Here is a 25,388-nt window from a genome sequence, read left to right as displayed (position 1 = left end):
TTAGTGGGTAAAAGTAACTGTAGCAAATAGGCCTTTAGTAATGTAGTGGCAAGGTGTGTGTGGTGGGTGGCAGGCGGAGTATATTTCCCTGCCTTCACATGGAAGGCAAGAGCCAGCTGAAACTTAGTATTTCCCCCTCCTCCAGATATATTAGGCCCTGATAAAACCCCAGCATGTTAGGCTCTGGTGAAATAGTTTCTGCTGAGGTCAGGCCTTAAGAAAAAAAAAATGCTCTGTTTTGTTTTAAAATGGTTCCTTTTTTCCTCTCCTGCCAGACTCACAAAGGGATTTCTCCAATATTAACTTTGATGACTTGGTAGAGCTCCTGAAGGTAAAATACAAAAGTGTGGTGGCCACTGTATGACTAGGTCTCCAAAGTTTTTAACTCTCAGAGTTGCCACACTGAGCTCCAATAATTCATCATTGCAGTTCAGGTTTTCCTACCCCATAACTGGTTCCTGCAAAGGGTTTCTGCTCTAAGTTGTAATTCTCTGTATCTGCCTCTCTGCCTCTCCAGTTTGGGGAGCATCCCTTTGCCCTGCGACCTCACTTCTCTGATGGATCTAAGCAGAGTTGTGGATTTTTTTCATTTGTTTTGCTTTTTCCTTGTTAGGTAACTCCTTTTTTTTTTTTTTTTTTTTTTTTGAGATGGAGTCTCACTCTGTCACCCAGGCTGGAGTGTGCAGTGGCTCAATCTTGGCTCACTGCAACCTCCGCCTCCTGGGTTCAAGCGATTCTCTTGCCTCAGCCTCCCGAGTAACTGGGACTACAGGCACGTGCCACCACTCCCAGCTAATTTTTGTATTTTTTTTAGTAGAGACGGGGTTTCACCTGTTGGCCAGGATGATCTCAATCTCTTGACCTCATGATCTGCCCGCCTCTTACTGCCAGAGTGCTGGGATTACAGGTGTGAGCCACTGCACCTGTCCTGGACTGGCAACTTCTAAACACCTAAAATGCTAAACTAGAAATTCCAAAATTTTGATTTTTTTTTTTAATCATTGTTCCCAAGGTGATCAGCCCAAATGTACTGAGTCATAAGGACCAACATTGCTTAAGACCAGTTTGTTAACTTGTTTTACATTTCAGTGATTGGTATTTGGTGGGTACAAAAGTAATTGCGGTATTCATTCTGCTTTCAGAAGTAATCCCTTCTCTGTTTCATTGGTAAAACATGTAATATTCAAAAGATTGCTTATTTATATTAAATTGGAGCAATGGTAGCTAGATTAATATTATAGTTTCCAAAATACATTTTATAGTTCATATGTTTGGATAGTTCTTTTCTGACAATTTAATTTCATGTGCAAATTTTATTGGAATCTTGTTGAAATAAGGAACAATGCCTTTTTAAAAAAGTTTTCCCATGGAAAGTTCATCCTGTTTATTGATTAGTCAGAGCTAGCCAAATAGCAGTTGGCTATTTCAAGAAAAAACAAAGAAGTCCACAATCAGTAGAGAAAGGCACAAAACCAATGTTTGGATAAGATCATGTCTATTTGTAATTTGTTGTTTTTCTTGTAATACTGGAGACCCAGTTGTGATTAGAAAGCAGGGATTTCTACTATGTGGATCAGCATGTATATGTGGCTTCTTCCGGCACATAAGAGTAGGCATTAATAACTTGGTATGGTGTGAGGTGCATAGTCCAGAGCCAAGGAGTGTCCAGGGTGTCAGGAACACAACGAATTTAAGATCTGGTAGAATGACCACAAAGCCTGGTAGAATGACCACAAAGCCACAAAGAAGTTAGGGATGAGACCAATGGGGCATTCATGATGAGAGCAGAAAGTACAATCTGCAGGAATTAGGAAGTAAAAAAGATATCAATAATTTCAGAGTTAGTTAGCCTTCAATATAAAAGAGTATTGTTATTCCCTGTACAGAAATACAAGATATTCAGATTAATTACCAACAATCAATGAGTTATTTTCCCTATTAACATTGAGGTTTGTAATGAAGCAGGACAATAGATAATTGTTAAGTTTCTAGCTGTGCTCTGCTATTAGATATCAGTTAATGTTTCATTATCAGCCATAGCATATATAATGATTTTAACCTGGATAATTCTTCAGGTTCTCTTCATATGTTAGTACAAATCTAATAAAGTGAGATTATCATCTTGCAGATCAATATGAATCCTCTCTAGTCATTATTCATTTTATTGTCATCATCCACATCCAACATCTGAAATTTCAGAAACTGATGCAAACTACAGAGAATGTTCACATTCTTGGCTCACGCCTGTAATCCCAGCACTTTGGGAGGCCGAGGCGGGCGGATCACGAGGTCAAGAGATCGAGACCATCCTGGCTAACACGGTGAAACCCCGTCTCTACTAAAAAAAAAATACAAAAAATTAGCCAGGCGTGGTGGCGGGCGCCTGTAGTCCCAGCTACTCGGGAGGCTGAGGCAGGAGAATGGCGTGAACCTGGGAGGCGGAGCTTGCAGTGAGCCGAGATTGCGCCACTGCACTCCAGCCTGGGTGACAAAGCGAGACTCCGTCTCAAAAAAAAAAAAAAAGAATGTTCACATTCTTTTAAAGTACTGTTTTAGAATGTTCTAAATAATGAACTTCAGCATATACACTGTCCTAGAATTCTAGGGTTTTTTGAAGTTTTTTTAAAATATGTATATCAAGACCCCCCACCCCCGAGGGGATGCCATGGATGGTACCAAACCCTATGTATTCTGTTTTTTCTATACATCCATACCTATGATAAAGTTTAATTTATAAATTAGACACAGTAAGAGATTAGTAACAACAGCTAATAAAATAGAACAATTTTAACAATATACTATAGTAAAAGTTATATGAATGTGGACTCTCTCAAAATATCTTATTTTACTGCACTCTCCTTTCTTATGATGTGAGATGATACAGTGCCTACCTGATAAGATGAAGGAATATGAATGACCTAGACATTTTGATATAGTCTTAGACTATTGACCTTCTGTATTCCTGAATCCATGAATAAATCTTACTTGCAGTAAAGGGCTTGATGTCACTTTTTTCAGGGGATCCCTTGCTGAAGTCTTCCTAGATGCTCAATGCTTGCTGGTACAACACACTGTCATCAACTGGAACACATTTCTGTTCTTGTCTTCTACCACAAATTTAATGCCTTTTCTAGCTTAACTAAGCACTTATCACACTCTGTTGCAGGCTGAAGTGCTACAGCAAAAACAGCACAAATTTCTCTTTCCTTCTTCACAATTTCACGGATAAAAGATTCATTCTAACCATAGATCTTAGCAACCTCAATATATGATTTTTTTTCTTATTAAGTTGAGAACTTTTACCTTCTCACTTACAAGAAGCACTTGACAGCTTCACTGTGGCATATCTAAATTGCCAGCATTACTACTCTTGTGCTTTGGGGCCATTATTAATTAAAATAAGGGTTACTTGGACACAAGTACTGCAATACAGCAGCAATCGGATAATCAGGGTGGCTATCAAGTGAACAAGTAGTGTATGCTGGACAAGAGGATGATTTACATCCCAGGCAGGACTGAGCAGGATGACTCAAAATTTCACTGTGCTACTCAGAATGGTGTGCAATTCAAAACCTGTGAATTGTTTATTTCTGGAATTTCCCATTTAATATTTTCAGACCACTTTTGACTGAGAGTAACTGAAACCATGGAAAATAAAATTGCAGGTAAGTGGGGACTACTATAAATCGTTTTAGAGCTATAATGGTATTTTACTGTTCAATAGGCCATAATGAATGAATCAACAGAGTTTGAGGAAAGAAGTGCTACCATATCCAAAGAGTGGGAACAGGACCTGAAATCACTGAAAGAGAAAAATGAAAAACTATTTAAAAACTACCAAACATTGAAGACTTCCTTGGCATCTGGTGCCCAGGTTAATCCTACCACACAAGACAATAAGAATCCTCATGTTACATCAAGAGCTACACAGTTAACCACAGAGGTATATAATTTCTTATAAAATGTTCTTCAGTTTGCAGCTTCATCACAGAGTTTAGAGCAAAATTATAGTATTTACTTATTACTGAACATGAACACATTTATTTTTGTAAGTGATGGGCTTGATTTTTACTAGTAGTTCTACTATGGCTATCGTTCAACTAAACTAATTATAAAGCTAGACATTATGTAAGATATTATTATAAAACATAAATCGTAGCTTCATTTGATTATTACATTTATAAACTATAGTTTAAGTTACTACCAGTTAAGGTACAATTACCATAAAAGTTTTCCAAATTATGTGACTTTCTGTTGAACTGTGATCTATGTCTGTATGCAGAACAAATATTAGCTTGGAGAGAAATAGCAATTCAGCTTTTCTCATTATCATCAGCGTATTTAATATTGCTTAATGTTATAATCACAATAAAAATATAAGAGGTTAAAAAATATAACAAGATTGTTATGCAGATTAACTTGTATCTAAGAACCAGTACATTATTTGAATAACCAAATTACCTTATTAACTACCCTTACTCGGGAGTCTAACAACATGTGTAAAATGTTGTATTTTGTTAGCACACAAAACGACTTGTAGGGAACCCAATAGTAAATTACAATTTATCATTTTTACCAAAATAAATACTTATAATAAAACATCAACCACCAGCTTAATGAGAACTAGATCACTAGTATACAGTGTTTTGATTTGTGGGGCATTACAAACCTCAGTCAGCTGCTACAGATAAAATAGAGGAAAGATGAAATCCATCTACTAATATAGTAATTTAAAGAAACAAAAGGAAAGTTGGTCAGTCTTCAATGACCAAAGAAAATAGTCTAGCAGATAATAAAATACATGCTACTATCATTAGACAAGTTTGTTGCAAAAATGGACAAGTAGAGCAGTGGAACAGAATAGAGGGTTCAGAAATATACCCAATTAAGTATGAGAATCTAGTACAGGTGTATGATAACAGTAACATTCAATTCAGTGGGGAAAAAAAATGGTTTACTTGGCCAGGTGTGTGAGTCTGTAATCCCAGTACTTTGGGAGGCCAAGGTTGGAGGATTACTTGAGCCTAGGAGTTTAAGATAAGCTTGGACAACATAGTGAGACCCTGTCTCTACAAAAAAAAGGGTTTTTTTACTATATTATCCAGGTGCAGTGACATCCACCTGTGGTCTCAGCTATGTGGGAGGCTTAGCTGGGAGGATTACTTGAGCCTGGGAGATCGAGACTGCAGTGAGCCATGATCATGCCACTGCACACCAGCTTGGGCAACAGAGTGAGGCACTGCCTCAAAAAAAAAAAAAAAAAAAAGAAAGAAAGAAAAGATGGTTTGCTTAGTGCATGATTTTGATACAACAGGATAGCCATCTGGAAAAAAGTAAGGCTGGATTCCTATCTCATTCATTAAACAAAAATGAATTCTAAATGGGCCCCCAAAAATCCAGACATTTTGCCAAAAAAAAAAAAAGAGTGTGTACATGTGAATAATATGATACCTTTATGAAATGAGATTCTATATGCCCATGAAAACAAAAAATAGGAGAGATCTATGTGTTGATAATGGAAAGAGCTGGGAAAAATATGTTCTCAAGTTTTAAAATAAAGCAGAACTATGTTTAGTATATTGTGTGTATACTATTTTTAGAAACTATATATTCATGTATATTTGGTTATAGATAGAAAATTTCTGGAAGGATACACCTGAAAAAGTTTAGTAGTCATTGCTTCAGGGTCAACTGGGGGTCTGAGATGGGGAGACTTACTCTTCATTATATGTCTTTGAATTTTTTTCCACATATTTGTGTTTTTCTATTTAAGATTAATAAGGGTGGGCATGGTGGTTCATGCCTTTAATCCCAGCACTTTGGGAGGCCAAGGCAGGCAGATCACCTGAGGTCAGGAATTCAATACCAGCCTGGCCAACGTGGTGAAACCCCGTCTCTACTAAAAGTACAAAAATTAGCTAGGCGTGGTGGCACACACCTGTAGTCCCAGCTACTCGGGAGGCTGAGGCAGGACAATCGCTTGAATCCAGGAGGTGGAGGTTGCAGTGAGTCGAGATTGCACCACTGCATTCCAGCCTGGGCAACAGAGCAAGACTCCATCTCAAAAAAAAAAAATATTAAAATTAAAGGGAAAGATAAATATATATTACTTTAGAGAGTCAATTAACCAATGTCCTTTGTTTAAGTGGTGTTCATGTAAAATATGAGTGCCTATTTAATATGCTTAGCACTATGCTAACTAATAAATCGCATAACCACTGTACTGTTTTTAACTGCATGTTTTAAGAATTTGCAGACAGATTATAATATAAACCTTTGACATTTTCAATCCAAAAATCATCATCTAAATGAGGGAAATAACATGTCTGTAGATTGAATGATGTTTGGCCTCTCTTCTATCCATTGTTAATACAATCTGTGAAAAATTAACAATATCTAACTATGATCATCTCTGTCTCAAATTTCTATACTGTGATTCTGTCTTGATGATAGAGCTTATGAATGTGTGCTTTTTCTAATAGAAAATTCGAGAGCTGGAAAATTCACTGCATGAAGCTAAAGAAAGTGCTATGCATAAGGAAAGCAAGATTATAAAGATGCAGAAAGAACTTGAGGTGACTAATGACATAATAGCAAAACTTCAAGCCAAAGTTCATGAATCAAATAAATGCCTTGAAAAAACAAGAGAGACAATTCAAGTACTTCAGGTAACTTAAACATAAAAATAAAAGTTGTTTGTTTGTTTGTTTGTTTAACCTATTGAATTCAGCAAATCTCCTTGTGCTCTATCTATTCTTCCCTCTCACAACAACTTACTGTTACCTATGTGTTTCTGAAGTTCAATACTCAAGCAGAAGCAGCTTAACTTAGAAGTGAAATGTAGGAGCATAATGTCATATAAAATATTATTTTTATTATGTTGGAAAAATAATTTTTAAAAGACATACATGTTGTTTATAGTTTAGTGTATATTTTTTCATTTTTCAAAAATTGCTTATCAAAATATATAACACTATTAGATAAGTAAATTTTTAAATTCTTTTTTTCCTACTTACTGCCCCTGTTACTGAGTCCCACCTGATGTCCCATGGGCTGAATCTGACCTGTTTTGGGGGGAAGAACCATAACTGAAATGTTTTTCAACTTGAATGTCATTAGACAAATCACACACTCATTAATCACTACTTACAGCTCCCTCTTGTTTTAGTTCCAGCCACTTCCCACATTTCTTCTACTCGAGTCTGATCCAAATTGGCATATTTAAATTTGCTGTTCTGCTCCAGTGTCTTTTCTCTCCAGTTAAAATTAGGAACACGTCAAGAATGCCTGCTTTATTCATTATTTAACATTGTTCTAAAAATTCTGGTCTATTCAGTCAGACATGAGCAGAGAGGCAAAAGAAAAAATTAAATTTGTTTTTTCAACAATTGTTATAGCTAGAAACTAAAAAAATTCAACTGTAAAGTTTTAGAATGTTGTAATTTTTTAATATTACAAATAATTGATCACAGTTTTTATTCATTCAACAAATATTTGCTGAGCACCAGCTATGTGTCACTCACTGTTCTAGAGGCCAATGAAAAAACAAAGCCCATGCCATCAAGGAACTTACATTCTAGTTGAAGGAGACAGAATATTAATTAAAAATATAAAACAGAAGGTATATTTTTATATATGTTATATATATTAAGAGGTATATTATATCTCAAGTGGTGAAAAGTGAAATGGAAAAAAATTAAGCCAGACAAGGGGGTACATGGTTCTGGGTGAAGGTGGGCATGTGTGGGAAGAGAGATGATTGTATATACAGGAGTTGAGGAATGTCACACCAGTAAGATGATCTGAAGGATGTGATAGGGTGAACTGTGTAGCCAGGGAGAAATATTCCAGCCAAAGGAAATAGCAAACTGAAAACAACAAGAAAGTTTGTGCATCCAGAGCAGAATAAGCAAGAGGATAGAGGTAGAAAATAAGGTGAGAAGTAGCAGAGGACCAGATCATAAAGGCCCTGTAAGCTATTTTAAGAACTCTCATTTCTATTCTGGGAGAGATGGAAACAAAGGCTTCTCAATGGGAAAAGGATAGTCTGATCAACTAATGATGCCAGACAACTGAACATCCACAAGCAAAAAAAGACAAAGAACTTATACTTTTCACAAAAATTAACTCAAAATAGATCATAGGCATACATGTAAAATGCAAAACTAGAAAACTCCAAGAAGATGACATAGGAGAAGTTCTAAGTGACCTTGGGTTTGGCGATTTTTTAAGATATAATACAAGAAGTGCAATCCATAAAGAAAAAAACTGGTAAGTTGGATTTTATTGAGACTTAAACTTCTGCTTTACAAAAGACGCTGTCAGGAGAATCAAGAGAAGCCACAGACTGGCAGAAACTGTATATAAAAAATGAATCTGGTGAAGGAATGTTATACAAAATATACAAAGAACTCTTAAAACCAACAATAGGAAACAACCAATCAATCTTAAAATTGGCAAAAGACCCAGATGACAAATAACCATATGAACAGATGCTTCATATCATATGTCATCAGAGAATCACAAATTAAAATAATCGACCATTACAAACCTACCAGAATAGCCAAAATCCAAAACATTGACACCACCAAATGCTGGTGTGTGGAGCAACAAGAATTCTTATTAATTGCTAGTGGAAATGCAAAATGGTACAGCCATTTTAGAAGATGGTTTCGCAGTTTCTTACAAAACTAAGCATACTTGTATGATTGAGCAGTTGTATTCCTTGGTATTTACTCAGATGAGCTGAGAATATATGTGCACACAAAGGGCTGCATGTGTATGTTAATAGCAGCTGTGTTCATAATTGCTAAGACTTAGACACAGCCAAGCTGTCTTTCAGTGGGTAAATGGATAAACTGGTACATTCATACAGTGGAATAGTATTCAGCAATTAAAAGAAATGAGAGGGCTGGGCGCAGTGGCTCATGCCTGTAATCCCAACACTTTGGGAGGCTGAGGCGGGCGGATCACCTGAGATCAGGATTTCAAGACCAGCCTCCCCAACATGGGAAACACTGTCTTTACTAAAAATACAAAAAAGTAGCCGGGCATGGTGGTAAGCACCTGTAATCCCAGCTACTCAGGGGACTGAGGCAGGAGAATCGCTTGAACCCGGGAGGCGAAGGTTGCAGTGAGCCGAGATCGCACCACTGCACCCCAGCCTAGGTGACAGAGCAAAACTCTGTCTTCAAAAAAAAAAAAAAAAAGAAAAGAAAGAAATGAGTGGACTTTAAATACACATTGCTTAGTGCAATAAGCCAATCTGGAAAGGCTACATACTGTATGATTTCAAGTATATGACATTTTTAGAAAGACAAAACTACAGAGACAGTAAAAAAATAAACAGTTGCCAGGGATAATGGAGAAGAGAGGGATGAATAGGCAGAGCACGGGGTTTTTTAGGACAGTGAAACTATTCTGTTTGATACTGTAATGATGGACATGTGCCATTTTACATTTGTCAAAACCCACAGAATGTACAATACAAATAAACTGTCATGGAAATTATAGATTTTAATAATAATGTATCAATATTCATCACTTATAACAAATGTAGCATACTAATGCATGATGTTAATATGGGGAAAAAGGAATAGGGGACACTGGGTATGTAGGAACTCCCAGTATTTTCCATTCCATTTTTCTGGAAACCTAAAACTGCTGCTGTAAAATATAGTGTTTTGAATCACTGGATGGAACTATGTTTCAGTACAAAATATACTTAGTAATGCTTTGTTTTGTGGCTTAAATTTAGTTCTAGTTTGATGTTTACGTCACTGCTCCAACATCTTTTTGTTTCATTTTCTGATTTACCTTTTTCCACCCTTTTCATTATTTCCAACTTTTTTCATTTTGTAGGTATTTTCAATTAGAAAAAAAAAAATTTCTTTTAAGAAATAAAAATCATGTTTCTAATTGCATATTATGATAGCTCCAAATAAAAAATCATGTTTCTAATTGCATATTAGCTTCAAATAGACTTCATATCAATATCTAGTTATTCAGTTAAAATTGATGCTTTTTCATATATTTGGAATTGTTTGCTATTTTAAAATGTCCTTATTAGAGCAAAGACAGCTAACCATTCTTTACAACTGGAGAAACTGAAGCTCCTCTAATAATTATTTTTATTTTCTCTAAAAAAAATTTAGGACAAAGTTGCTTTAGGAGCTAAGCCATATAAAGAAGAAATTGAAGATCTCAAAACGAAGCTTGTGAAAATAGACCTAGAGAAAATGAAAAATGCCAAAGAATTTGAAAAGGAGTATGTATTTGTCTTAATTTAATGTGATTTTAATAGCTTAAATTTTCTTCCTAAACTACATATACTTTTCATTAACTTTTTAAAATATAATTTATGAAAATATTGTTACTGCTCTTTTTTTAAAAATGTACACATCCATAGATTTTAAATATACTGGTCTCATTACATATGCAAAGTTTTTAAAACTAAACACAATTCTGATCAATTAACACACTGTGTCTTTGAACACTTCTTTTTCAGTCATACAGAATATAAACAATTTTAAGTGGCTTTTGTATGCCTGAAAGTGAACATTAAGAGTGTGTGTGTGTGTGTGTGTGTGTGTGTATTTAGCAGTTTTACTAAGAGTAAGGTTTCTGTTGGTTCTCTTAATTCCATTTGTTGGCCTTACTGTGTTTCTGTGTGAAGATTATATTTCCTTTTAGTTTATAGTTCCCTAGGGCCCAAGAGCAAATCCTCTTTTTATTGATTTATTTATAGGTAGCATTATACATAACAGCATGCCTAAATTATTTGTGGTATAGCATAATGAAAAGAACATTAAAGAGAGTCAAGGAAACTGAAGTAGAAATACGTTCTCAATCCCAGCACTTTGGGAGGGCTACACGGGCAAATCATGAGGTCAGGAGATAGAGACCATCCTGGCTAACACGGTGAAACCCCGCCTCTACTAAAAATACCAAAAAAATTAGCCGGCATGGTGGCAGGCGCCTGTAGTCCCAGCTACTTGGGAGGCTGAGGCAGGAGAATGGTGTGAACCCGGGAGGCAGAGCTTGCAGTGAGCCAAGATCGCACCACTGCACTCCAGCCTGGGCGACAGAGTGAGACTCCATCTCAAAAAAAAAAGAAAAGAAATATGTTCTCACTTACTAATGCATCACCTTACACTGTTTATTCTCTCTGGTCCTCACATTCATAATCAATAAGGAAAGGTTTATTTAGAGGATTTGTTAGGATGCTTCCTGGCTTTTAACACTTTTCATTCTTCCTATAAATCTTGAATAAATATTTAATGATCTCTTATTTTGCCCAGGAAGTAGCACTGGAATTTTCATGCTCTCTAAGCAGTCTACTGGTTTCAGTGAAACATAGATCTATTAGATTCTTAATTATAAAAACAGTTTTACTTGTAGAATAGGGTCAGCAGGGCCGGGCACGGTGGCTCACGCCTGTGATCCCAGCACTTTGGGAGGCCGAGGCAGGCAGATCACCTGAGGTCAGGAGTTTGAGACCAGTCTGGCCAACATGGTGAAACCTCATCTCTACTAAAAGTATAAAAATTAGCCAGGCGTGGTGGCAGGTGCCTGTAATCCCAGCTACTCAGGAGGCTGAGGCAGGAGAATCGCTTGAGCTCAGGAGGCAGAGGTTGCAGTGAGCTGAGATAGCGCCATTGCACTCCAGCCTGGGGGACAAGACCAAGACTTCGTCTCAAAAAAAAAAAAGTAAAGAATAGGGTCAGCAGATACAGATACATTCATAGTCATTAAGAAAGGCAGAAAGTCTTATAATTTATCGTTACTGATTAATGCGTAAACTAACAACTCGTAAAATGTCTCTTTCTACTGGAGAACAGTGATCAGAATTTGACCTTTGTAGCATCTTAGACCAGAGCTGCAGTCAGGGTTTGCTTTCCTGACCATACAGAAATAAAGCTGCACTTTCTCTTTCATGCTCCTTATACCTTCAAGATATTTCTAGGACCCCATGGTAAAAAATAATTAGGTAATTATAATTTTGTTCAATATACAATGAATTAGGCCTCCAGAAGCTTTAAAAGAACTGGGGTTTCTCAATATAAGAAAATCGGACTGTCCCTGCACCCAAGCAGAATGCTCCTAGTTTGATGGCATTAATGCCATAAGGGACATGGCACCAGAGAGGAATCACGAGGGCTTATCTACTGCCACTTACAGGCATTATGTCAATGTGATGTGTTAGAAAATCCTTCACAGCAGTTCTGTTTATTCTCCTGTAAAAAATCAGTTGCTGAGCTTTTTACATATTTTTATTGTTTTTGTTAGAATCAGTGCTACAAAAGCCACTGTAGAATATCAAAAGGAAGTTATAAGGCTATTGAGAGAAAATCTCAGAAGAAGTCAACAGGCCCAAGATACCTCAGGTAAGTAGAAAATGCAGATATTTTCAGATTAAATTTTACTTCTCAACACACAACAGACTTTGAAGACTAATATTATGTAGTATGTGACAGTCGAGAGTAAACAGAAGTTGGCCACTAATCTATTTTTAAATGAATTTATTGGAACCGTATTTCCAGATATCTTGTGACATCTTCGTTTGTTGTAATCTTAGGTGCTTATCCATTATAGATTCTTGAAAAACACGAACTCTGCTTTTGTATTGTCAAATCTTTACCTATTAGTGAAGATACCTTCAGGCAATAAAGGAATGACTTATACTATATCAACATGGAATTATGCTTCCCAATAAAACGAAACACATGTCTTTGTAGATTTTAATTGTGTGCATCTAATAAGTTATAATTGGTGTACAGTAAAAATAAATACTATTCTGTTTGTTCTTGAAACTAAAAATACCAAGTTAATATTTACTTGCAAAGGTCTTTGAAATTTATCTGAGATACTTTTTAGATCTGTTGGTCAAATTTCTCAATATACATGCATTCCTCAAACTACCTTTATTCATATTCTGTCTGTCATGTTCCATTTGAAAAGAAAGAATGCTTGAACAGTACTTGAGATAGCTTTGTGCAATAGAACAAGTACTGAACTAAGGTGCTGATCTCAATGGCTATGTGAAATCGTGGGGTTAGCACCTGACCTTCTAACTTATAAGCATATATGTATGCTTATATATATACTTATAAGTATATATACACTTATTATAAGTATATATACACTTATTATAAGTATATATACACTTATTATAAGTATATATACACTTATACATATATAAGTATACATAATAAATATATAAGTATATATAGTATAAGTATATAAGTAATATATCTATTACTTTATTACTTACATGAGTAATATATAAGTAATATAAAATATTACTTATATATTATATATTATATATAAGTAATATATGTTATATATAAGTAATATATAAGTATATATAGTAAATACTTATATACTTAGAAGTATTATAAGTCTATAGAAGTATATATACAAGTATATGTACTTATATACTCATACATACTTTTTTACAGGAGAATAAACAGAACTGCTGTGAAGGATTTTCTAATATATACTTATATTATATATATACACTTATATATACTTTTAAGTATATATACACATATACTTAAAAGTATATATATACACTTATATACTTATAAGTATATATATACACTTATATACTTATAAGTATATATATACACTTATATATACACTTATATACTTATAAGTATATATACACATATATACACTTGTATACTTATAAGTATATATATACACTTATACACTTATATACTTATAAGTATATATATACACTTATATATATACTTATAAGTAAATATATATACACATATATACTTACAAGTATATATTCAGACATATATACTTATAAGTATATATCCAGACATATATACTTACAAGTATATATACAGACTTATATATACTTATAAGTATGTATACATTTATAAGTATATATATACATACATACACATATATACTTATAAGTGTATATATGTATATGTATATATGTGTATATATACATGTATACATAAGTATACTTAGTATGTATAAGTATATATGTATAGATATGTATATATAAGTATATGTATGTATAAGTATATAAGTATATACATATATATGTAAGTGTATATTTGTGCGTGCACATGTATATATGTGTATATACTTACATACTTATGTATACTTATATATAAGTGTATATATATACACTTACAAGTATATAGTACAAGCAAATATCTTATGTTTTGCTTAGTATTTGGAATTTTCAATATGCAATATATATTATATATAATACTTATATATTTACAGAATATATAGAATTCTGTATATGTTACAGGATACATATAAGTGTATACACATATATATGCATGTGCACACATATATATAGTTATGCTCACACTTATATATGGACATGGTATATGCACATATTTTTTGCAGGTAGTAACACTTCAGTCATGGGGAAAGTAATTTTTAGAGCTCATGTAATAAGTGTCTTTTTTAATAAAGTGTATATACATATACACTTATTTATATACATGCACATGCACACACACCTACATAAAGATCAAACCAAAAGTTGTGGGTAAAAACACATTGAAAATTCCAAATACTAAGCAAAACATAAGATGATATTTGCTTGTATTATTGTCCACTTGTTTCCAAAAAAAAGATGGTGCTAAAGGTGTTAAGGTGTTACCTAGTACCTATTGTAGCTTAAACTTCCCTAGTGTCTGTTACAGGATAACCACAGCACCTACCGAGAAAACTTGAAGGGGTAAAAATAGAAGTGAGGATTCTTTGTTTCAGAAGGTTGAGGATAATTATTCTTGATTTGTAGATGACTTTCAGGTACATAGTGTAGATGAATTCAAAATAAAATAGACATCAGGAATCGCCCCCCACGCACACACTATCCCTCTTTTGTGAATTCCCAGTGACCTAATGGATTAATCCACTTCATAACTATCTCACATTTTTATGCAACTTTGCCTACAATTTACAAAACACAGTCTCTTTACACACATAGTGTAGAATATTTAATATGTGCTTTAATATTATCATAACATATATTTAGTTAGTAATATGTATTGAATATATATAATGCACTGAATGACGGGGTGGCCCTCCCACCCTACCTCACCTCCCCGCCACACACGCAGTATGTTGTAACAAGCCCTCCAGGGGAAAACTGATGTAGAAAATATAGATCAATAAAGGACAGCAGTAAGTGGAGAGGATTGCTATTGCTGCAGTCAGGGTGAAAGATCTTGGTGATCAGGATATGTTAGTGGAATTGGTTGAGGGGGATTCTAGAGGCATAGAGTTAATGGTTGGTCAAATAAGCAGAGGGAGTAAGGTAGAAGGCAGAAGTCAAGGGTGACTTCCAGGGAAATAAGACTTGAGCTCTTTGGGTCTCTATAATGGCTTATTGTACTTAGTAGTATTTCCTTTATTTTGAACTTTGGAAACAATTAAAATTATCACCTATTTGTATATTTTCCTCCCACAGTGATATCAGAACATACTGATCCTCAGCCTTCAAATAAACCCTTAACTTGTGGAGGTGGCAGCGGCATTGTACAAAACACAAAAGCTCTTATTTTGAAAAGTGAACATATAAGGCTAGAAAAGGAAATTTCTAAGTTAAAGCAGCAAAATGAACAGCTAATAAAACAAAAGAATGAATTGTTAAGGTAAGATCTGCTTACATGATACGGATATGATGCTTACGGCTATTACATATATGTAGGGACATGGTATATGCACATATTTTTTGCAGGTGGTAACACTTCAGTCATTATGGGGAAAGTAATTTTTAGAGCTCATGTAATAAGTATCTTTTTTAAAAAATGAGAATATGGTAGCACTATTCCAATGTTTGCTGTCTATCAACTGACCAATTCTTAACCAAGGCAAGAAACAGGAAAGAAACAAAGACCTTTGAGGGGGCAGCTGAAATACACCACAAGTCCATATACCCAAGCCAGTGAGGCTTTACTTAGAGAGGAACTCCTTACGTCCATTATTGTAGGCTTTTTACTTTATAAATAGATCTAACAAATTATTCGGCTTCTACCACGTGGAAGAGTAGAATCTTTTCCCCAAGCACTCTACTATGATACAGTAGAAAAAAAAAGCATTAAATAATTTTACAAATAACTAACTCTGCCATGAGTGTTATTAAAAAAGAAACAAAAACACAAAGGACATTATAAAGGGTTATATTATGAAAGAGAGAGATCCAACGTTATCTAGGTGCTAGGGATGGAGGGTTGGTTGATTAGGAAGCCAACAAACAGGCATACCTCGTTTTATTGCACTTATCTTTCTACTATATACACACTGGGAACCCAAAAGAGTTCCACGATTCACTTTATTTCAGTGATCTGGAAACAAACCTGCAATATCTCCAAGGTATGCCTATATCAGAATAGATATGAAAAATGAGTAGGAATTAGGCTAGATGAGGGAAGAAGGATAAGTTTTCCAGGCCAGGGGAACATGTTCACGGGCTTTGAGTTAAGAAGAATAACTAATTGGTGGGACTGAAAGACATCCAGTGTGGCCAGAATGTAGAGAATGAGACAGAGTAAAGTGCAAGACAAGGTGCCAGAGGTAACTAGATTCAGATTACATGGGCCCTCATAGTTCATTTTGAAGAATATGGAGTGGTATCCTAAATGTAATGGCAGGATTACCTGCACTGGAGGGTTTTAAGCTAGTGGCCTGATGAGATCATATAGCATCTTTGGCTGCTAGAGCATTATAGAGGGATCAAATTTTAGAATGTGTTTATGGTAGTTCAGACAAAAAGTAATTTTAGCATGGACTAGCTTGGCCCCAATAGGGATAAAAACAAGGAAGTGAATTTGATAGATAGGATGAGATTGTATCAAGAGACTTGGATGACTTAAAATAAAAGAGACTGAGGTCTCTAGGATTGCTTCCCAGGTTTCTCTCCGGAGGAACTGGATAAATGCTGGTGGCATCTCCTGTAAGAAGCAGCATTGTAACTAGAAAAGCACAGTATAATATTTCTTTTACAGTAAGAAAGGTACATCAAAGATTCATCTATCCGGGAGACTAATTTATCAAATTATTGTGGCAAAGCATCAATAGATAAGCCACTCTGGATTATATCATTGATTCATTTGAAAACCTAATGTTGTACTTAGAGCTTTCTTTTCAAGACTCCATGATCATGGAAACTTACTACATTGTTCAATTTATATAGATCCATTTTGTTTTCTGAACTTTGAAAATAGTCAAAACAGGAAGCATGAGGTTGAAATTAAAATGTAAATGTGATAAAATGTACATTTTATGTTATATATATTTCATCACAATTTATTTTTAATTTTTAAATATAAATGTGAATACATCTTAAGAATCAAGAAGTCTTACAGTCTCTCTTTTCTTCCCCCACATTTAAGCAATAATCAGCATCTTTCCAATGAGGTCAAAACTTGGAAGGAAAGAACCCTTAAAAGAGAGGCTCACAAACAAGTAACTTGTGAGAATTCTCCAAAGTCTCCTAAAGTGACTGGAACAGCTTCTAAAAAGAAACAAATTACACCCTCTCAATGCAAGGAACGGAATTTACAAGATCCTGTGCCAAAGGAATCACCAAAATCTTGGTTTTTTGATAGCCGATCAAAGTCTTTACCATCACCTCATCCAGTTCGCTATTTTGATAACTCAAGTTTAGGCCTTTGTCCAGGTAAGTAAATATACTGGTTACTTGGAAATCAGAGGGTAACAGTTGGAACTTATCATTAATATGTGATCCCAAAGGGCAAGTTTAGATAAGAGATGATTTAGTCGAATAAGCTACAATGACAGGCTTCATTTGCTGACTCTGTAAAAAAGTTGATTTCTCCAAGGCACCCCACACAGTGAAGTACAATTCACTTTTACCCCAAGTGAAGTCTTTAGTCTACCCTTTAAGCCCTTAGTTTCGTCCAAAGAGAGACAAGCAACTTTCTCAAGGACATGAAGATACTACCCTAAAAAGCAACTTTTACTGAAAAGTCTTATCAATTCAATAGACCAGAATATCCAATAGCATTATATTTACTTTACCCAAGCCAAATAATAGACGAATCATTTACTTATTCATTTATTCAGTCAACAAAATTGTTTTGAGCCCCTACTATGTGTTAAGGATTAGATCCTGGTGGCACATTGATAAGCAAAACCAGACATGATCCCTGCCTTCACAGAGCTTAATTCTCATGGAAGATACAGACAGTAATCAAGTGATTTAAAAAAAAAAAAAAGTGAAATTCTAGCAGTGCAAGTACAAAAGACTATGAGAAATATAATAAGTATTTGAGGAGTATTGAGGAAGGAAACTGAGATCAGATCTAAAAGGTTAACATGAGTTATCTTAACAAAGAGCAGAGGGAAAAGCATCTCAGGCAGATGGAACAGCAACAGCGTTAGGGTAGGTGGGAACATGACCAGGGGAAGAGTTGAAAGAAATATGGTGTGGTCAGAGCACAGTGAGTACAAGCTTGTGTGGGCGAAGTCAGTGAGGCCAAAGAGAGAAATAAGAGCCAGAAATGCTGGACTTTTATAAATTATATAAAGGAATTGTTTCATTTATTGTGTAGAGGAAGCCTTTGAAAGATCTTAAGCAATGGCAGGAGAACATGAGTTATACATTTTGAAAACATCACCTCATCTCTAAGGTGACCAGCAAATAATAGGAGCAGGAGTTAGACTGTTGTCTAAACAAGACATGATGGTAGTGTGGACTTGGAGTAGAGAAGGAGAGAAGTAGACCGACGGGAGAGATTTTGGAGTAAAATCAGCAACACCAGGCACCTGATTGAACAAAGGAGTGGGGAGGTATCAAGGATCACCCCCAGCTCTGCATGGAGGTTGTCCACAGAAGTGGGGGGACTTGCAGGAGAAATGGTAACACGGCATTTCTTGTAGTCTTTCTCACCACATAGCATCTACTGTGCACAGCCCTTTGTGACAGTGTGTCTGCCTACCCTACCAGAGGTACCCTGTTATGCAACTGTAGAAATCTAAAGCAACAAAATTGTACAGTAAGAAAGGCAGTTGCCAAATCATTTAAAACCTTGAGCACTATTTGCCAGAGTTTATAAACCTCTACTTTGTGATTAAGAAAAAATCTATCCATTCTCATCAACTACATCAAAATTAGATCAAGTTGACAGTCTGAAAGTGTTCTTAGGGAGATAGGTAGGCACAGAAACATTTGGAATAAAAACATGTTTGAAATATTCTCTTCATTAAATAGTATTTAACAGACATTTAAGGACCTTCTATTGGCTAGCTAACACTTGCATGGAACTCTCTCACTATGTTGCCCAAGCTGGCCTTGAACTCCTAGGCTCAAGCAATCCTCCTAAGCATCAAGGACTACAGGTGCATGCTACCACACCCAGCATGCTACCACATTTCGATTTTGTCTGCTAATGCCAGAGGCATATGCATAACGTGAATTCATCAAACTGCAAATAAAAATGTTTGAGTCCTTTTTTAATATGTGGATCTCTCTGGTACTGTTTTTAGATAAATAAAAGAGTAGCCTAGAAGAATACATAAATCAAAAACTGACCAATTCAGAATTAAATGAGATAGTCCCAGCTTGAATTAATATCAGTCTTTAAAAAAATAAATGTGAGTTTTTACTTGTAATTATAAAAGGTAATCTAAATTACCTTAAACTAAGGTAATTGCCAAGACCAGTTATGGTAGATTTACTTTTATAAATATAATAATTGTAAAATAAATATTGTTTATAAGCAAATAGATGCAGCTAAAGTCCTTTTTAAAGGCTCACAGAAAGCTTTCCAAAGATGATTAAATATTCTCTAAAATACTTTTTGTTTAGCACACCATTTATTTTGAAAAACAGGACGAAAGAAAACTCAATCAGCCCATGTTTGATTCACTTTGAATTTCAAATTGAAGAATTCCAAATAAAACTTTATTACCTCTCAGTTTAACTATGGTTTGTCTAATAGTTCATTTTAGGACAAAATGGGGAGTAAACTTCTCCAACTCTGAGGTGAAATACACCATCTTCATGACCAAACACAGTGAATCACGTTGCCATTTTTCATTCTTCACATCTCTCCTGTCTTAACCTCCTTTCCACTTCCAGCTGTGCTTGGTTTTTGTGTATTTTTGTAATAGGATGAATGTTGTTTTCATTTTCTTTCTCAGAGGTACAAAATGCAGGAGCAGAGAGTGTGGATTCTCAGCCAGGTCCTTGGCACGCCTCCTCAGGAAAAGATGTGCCGGAGTGCAAAACTCAGTAGACTCCCCTTTGTCACTTCTCTGGAGATCCAGCATTCCTTGTTTGGAAATGACTTTGTTTATGTGTCTATCCCTGGTAATGATGTTGTAGTGGAGCTTAATTTCAATTCAGTCTTTACTTTGCCACTAGAGTTGAAAGATAAGGGAACAGGAAATGAATGCATTGTGGTAATTTAGAATGGTGATAGCAATACCTTCTTCTTGCATATGGTAATACTTTTAAAAGTTGAATTGTTTTATTTATTTGTATATTTTGTAAAGAATAAAGTTATTGAAAGAAATGTAAAGTTATCTACATGACTTAGCATATTCCAAAGCATAATACATACATTAATATAAAACATCATTTTATTAACAAAATTGTAAATGTTTTTAATACCTTACACATTCAATAAATGTTTAGTAGTTCTGAATCACCGCTCTTCTATATAATGTTAATGGTTTCTTGGTGAGGTGGTCTCTCTTGTTGACTCAGTATTTTACTATGAAAATATACACAAGCTTTCTGGATTTAAATTCTTAAAGGATAGCAGAGGCTATGTCCTCTTAACTTTCCAGTTCTAATATTCCTTTTACTGTAATAACCACAGAAGTTCTTTCTCACATTTCTGGTAACCTACCTATCCCAATCCCTATACAAACTCTCTAAATTGGTTGGTTTATTATTAGACTTTGTTTTTCATTGCCCCTCACTCCCAGCCTGGAGGAACCTATAGATCATTTATTCTACCTCTTCATTGTAGACATAAGGAAACAGTACCAGAGTTTTTATCAAAGTAAAGTTTTCTAAACCTGGAGTCCCCACAGATAGATAAAGCATATATGGATGGACTTCTTGTAATCCGTAAAATTTTTGAAATTTTTTATGAACTTTTTTGTGTGGATTTATTTGGGGGGAGGGGATACTAGGGTTGATACTTTGTTTTATCATATTCTTAGAGGGGTCCGTGATCCTGTAAAAATCTAAGAACTATGGTTTTAGAGGATATTTGATATTACTTTTATACCATATGACTTTGAAAAACCACTTAAAACAAGTTGCATTAGGTTATAGAACAGAGGTAAAGTGATTTCAAGTCATTCTCGGCTCTTTGGTAAGATTCATTCAAAGGGAGAGATTATTGATTGCATCATATCTAGTATTTCAAAGTCTGTGGATTGGATATTTCTCCGTATCTTAACATACCAACAAAGGAATTAACTAAGACTAAGGGGAAACTATCCCTTCCTAAAATCTTTTCCCCCAGACCTGTACCTTGAGAGTCTGTCTTCTGCTTTCCACCCTTATCCAAACCAAACACCAACACGCCTGCAGGTTTGATTCTTTATGTCTGCTTCTCCACTGAACAGAAGTAACCCAAAGTAGTGGTTGTTTACCTGATTGATAAAACTACATTAAAGCCATTAAAAATCTAGTTGTCAGGTAGCCAGCCTAGTAGAATATTGCTTAACTTTTGAATTTGGGTGTCCATTTTATTCCTCAAATTTGGGAAGTTTGTGGCCATTATTTCTTCAAATAAGCTCTGTCCCTTTTGCTGCCACCATTATCCCACACCCTTAATATCCCCACACATTTTTCTCAGATTTCTGCTTGTATAAGTTAGAAAACTCAAGTGGTTCTTTTGATTGTGATGCAGCTCCTCATGGGCCACACTTTGTACCTCACATTAGGGATCTGCTGGGACTTGAGTCTAGTTATAGTTCTAGGAGCATAGAGGGGTGGTGGGGGTAGGTCCTGAGGAGAGAATCAGCATTGTCTTGCTTGGCAGCTGCCTCAGGGGAGGCCATTATTATTTCCTCAGGCAATGCAGGGTTAACCCTTCAGACAAAGGTGGAAAGGCCATTACCAACCCCAATGAGGTTGGAAAGGCCACTTCAGCTGGTAAAAAAAAAACTCATCAGAATGTAGGAACTGGCCAGGCATGGTGGCTCACACCTGTAATCCCAGCACTTTGGGAGGCTGAGGTGTGGGAATCTTGAGGCTAGCAGTTCGTGACCAGCATGGGCAACATAGTGAAACCCCGTCTCTACAAAAAATACTGGCATGGTGGCTTATGGCAATAGTCTCAGCTACTCGGGGATGCTGAGGTGGGAGGATCACTTGAGCCCTGGAAGTCAACGTTGTAGTGAGCCGAGATCATGCCATTGCACTCCAGCCTGGCCAACAGGGTGAAACTGAAGGAAAAAAAAAAAAAAAAGGAGCTCAATGTTCCTGGCTTCAGGGTCTTCCCACACGTCCCCATCCCAGCTTATAGAATCTCACTCTCCCAGTCACTGTGGCTTATTTTACCAGTAGACACACTGAGGCCTTTTGTAATTGCACCAATCAAATGATGAAGACTGGTGTTTGATTTTCAGCAATTTTAGCCTCATGTCTACAGGAGAGAAGATCCTCTTTCAGGGCATGCCTAGAAGCTCTTAGGTTACTTATGTGGAGCTTGAGCCACGAATTTGAATCCCTGAAGTCATCCTTCTTTTTTTTTTTAAATAATTTTGCCCAACAATATTAGTAGCAACCAACCAACATTGGTATATTTCTTAGTTTTCCATAAACATTTGAAAGTATTATAGGGCCGGGCACAGTGGCTCACACCTGTAATCCCAGCACTTAGGGAGGCTGAGGCGGGTGGATCACAAGGTCAAGAGTTCGAGACCAGCCTGGCCAAGATGGTGAAACCCCGTCTCTACTAAGAATACAAAAATTAGCCAGGCATGGTGGTGCATGCCTGTAATCCCAGCTATTCGGGAGGCTGAGGCAGAAGAATCGCTTGAACCCAGGAGGCAGAGGTTGCAGTGAGCCGAGATCATGCCACTGCACTCCAGCCTGGGCGACAGAGCAAGACTCTGTCTCAAAAAAAAAAAAAAAGTATTATATATAGAGTCACTTAAGTTCCTCACCTCTAAGAAGTGGTTGATTAGGAGTATCCAATGCAGACATTTTGCATACCTCTATGAACAGTTCATTTCTTGGACAATCAGTGCTCTCTGTACTATTAAAAGGAGAGCCAGGCTGGGCGCAGTGACTCATCCCTGTAATCTCAACACTTTGGGGAACTGAGGCAGGAGGAGCACTTGAGACCATGAGTTTGAGACCAGCCTAGGCAACATACTGAGACCTCATCTCTACCAAAAAACAAAAAACAATTTGGAGGGCTGAGGCAGGAGGATGGCCTGAGCCCAGGTATTCAAGGCTACAGTCAGCTATGACGGTGCCACTGCACTCCAACCTGTTCAAGAGTGGGACCCCATCTGAAAGAGTAGAGCCTTTAGCACTTTCAAATCTAATCAGACTAAGAGCCAATTCCAGGAACCCCAAAACCAACTCAGGAAACTCATCCTTAAAATTTTGTTCCTCTAGAACCTCTCCTGTTACCAAAATCTGTCTTAGGATTTTCCAGAGAGACAGAACCAATAGAATATACACAGATGGTCACCAACTTGTCATGGTTCAACTTGAGATTTTTCAACTTTAGGATGATGTGAGAGCGATACATATTCAGTGAAAACTTTACTTTGAATTCTGATCTCTTCACAAGATAGCAATACTCTACTGTGATCATGGGTAGTGGCGGCAAGACACAGCTCTCAGTCAGCCACGGGATCACGAGTAAACAACTGACACTGTTCAGTGTATTCTGTTCAATAAATCCCATGAGTCAGTCAACACCTTGTTATAAAACAGGCTTTGTATTAAATGATTTTATCCAACTGTAGGCTAACAAGTGTTCTGAGCACATTTAAGTAGGCTCGGCTAAGCTCTATGTTCAGTGAATTAGGTATATTAAATACATTTTCAACTGACAATATTTTCAATTTACAATGGGCTTATTGGGATGTAACCCCACTGAAGCTTGAGGAAAAAAAAAAAAAAAAATATATATATATATATATATATGCAGAGAGAGAGAGAGGATGTTTATTAGGGGAATTGGTTTACACAATTAGGGAGGCTGAGAAGTCCCACCATAGGCTGTCTGCAAGCTGGAGAGCCAGGGAAACTAGGAGCGTGGCTCAGTCCAAGTCTGAAGGCCTGAGAATCTGGTTGGAGTTCAGGTATCCAAGGGCAGGAGAAGATGGATGTCCCAGTTCTGGAAGAGAGAGAATTCACCTTTTCTCTGCCATTTTGTTTTATCTGGGCCCTCAGCCAATTGGATAGTGCCTGCCCACAATGGGTGAAGTAGATCCTTACCCAGTTCACTGATTCCAATGCCGATCTCTTCCAGAAACACTCAGAGATGTCCCAGAAATAATGCTTACCAGCTCTCCGGGGATCCGTAAATCCAGTCAAGTTGACACCTAAAATTAACTATCACAAACATTGTCTTGAGAGCCTGGCAGAATTATATTCAGGATACTTATTAAGAAACTGCCATTCACTCAGCAAATATTTAATGAGCATCTACTATCTGCCAATTACTGTTTTAGGCACTGAAATGCACTACCAATGTGGAACTCATATTGTAGATAAGAAAACAAGTAACTAATACTCTTTTAACACGAGCTAATCACAATGTAAAGGTGTAAAACATAGTCCCCACCCTTGAAGAAATTTAGTCTGCTGACAATACTAATGGGTAAGCAAGTATTTGCAATACCATGTGACTTAGGCTGTTATCAAGTAAGCATTATTGCTGAAGATTACAGAGGGATGCTGAAGAAAGCTACATCAAGAAGCACTGGAGTTGGCTTTGATTAGAGAACTCTCATAAACAGTCTGTTCCAAAAGCCTCAAAAGTCAAAGGGCATTATTAGTAAAGCAGGAACAAAGCTAGATGTGATTACAGATTGTTAGAGCCAGCATTAGAAGTTGCTGAAACAATGAACAAGGAGGGACAATTTTACCATAGACCTTATATAGACACATGCAGAAACTAAGTCCAGTTTTTAAAAGAACATTAAAAAGGGCAACTTTTACCATCCATTATAATTAAATTTCTCCAACAATGTCTTCATCATAAGAATCACTAACATGTATTAAGCACCTGTGTGGCAAACATTGTGCTGATGGATTCACAGGCTTAGTCGTTCCTCCTCACCACATCCCTGAGGTAGGTGCTATTTTACCTTCATTTTACAGATGAGAAACATAAGAGGTTCAGAGATTTAAGTGATTTACTCACTTAGCTAGTGAGAGAGAGATATGG

General features: G+C 36.1%; 1 protein-coding gene across 10 annotated transcripts in view; it reads left to right on the top strand.

Annotated features, from left to right (window-relative positions):
• Nucleotides 1–20,657, top strand: part of CENPE (centromere protein E) — a 92,564-nt gene extending 71,907 nt beyond the window's left edge. For all 10 annotated transcript variants that reach the window (XM_055385437.2, XM_055385435.2, XM_019026039.4 and 7 more), the window contains 7 exons: nt 3,725–3,943; nt 6,483–6,668; nt 10,155–10,267; nt 12,289–12,386; nt 15,455–15,638; nt 17,379–17,665; nt 20,152–20,657. In XM_055385437.2, the coding sequence (XP_055241412.2) occupies nt 3,725–3,943; nt 6,483–6,668; nt 10,155–10,267; nt 12,289–12,386; nt 15,455–15,638; nt 17,379–17,665; nt 20,152–20,246 (1,182 nt within the window). In that variant the 3' untranslated portion in view covers nt 20,247–20,657. The remainder of the gene's footprint in view (nt 1–3,724; nt 3,944–6,482; nt 6,669–10,154; nt 10,268–12,288; nt 12,387–15,454; nt 15,639–17,378; nt 17,666–20,151) is intronic.
• Nucleotides 20,658–25,388: the final 4,731 nt, after the last annotated feature.

Source organism: Gorilla gorilla, chromosome 3 (assembly GCF_029281585.2).
Source record: "Gorilla gorilla gorilla isolate KB3781 chromosome 3, NHGRI_mGorGor1-v2.1_pri, whole genome shotgun sequence".
Lineage (NCBI taxonomy): Eukaryota > Metazoa > Chordata > Mammalia > Primates > Hominidae > Gorilla > Gorilla gorilla.
This window is presented reverse-complemented; position numbering and strand designations above follow the sequence as displayed.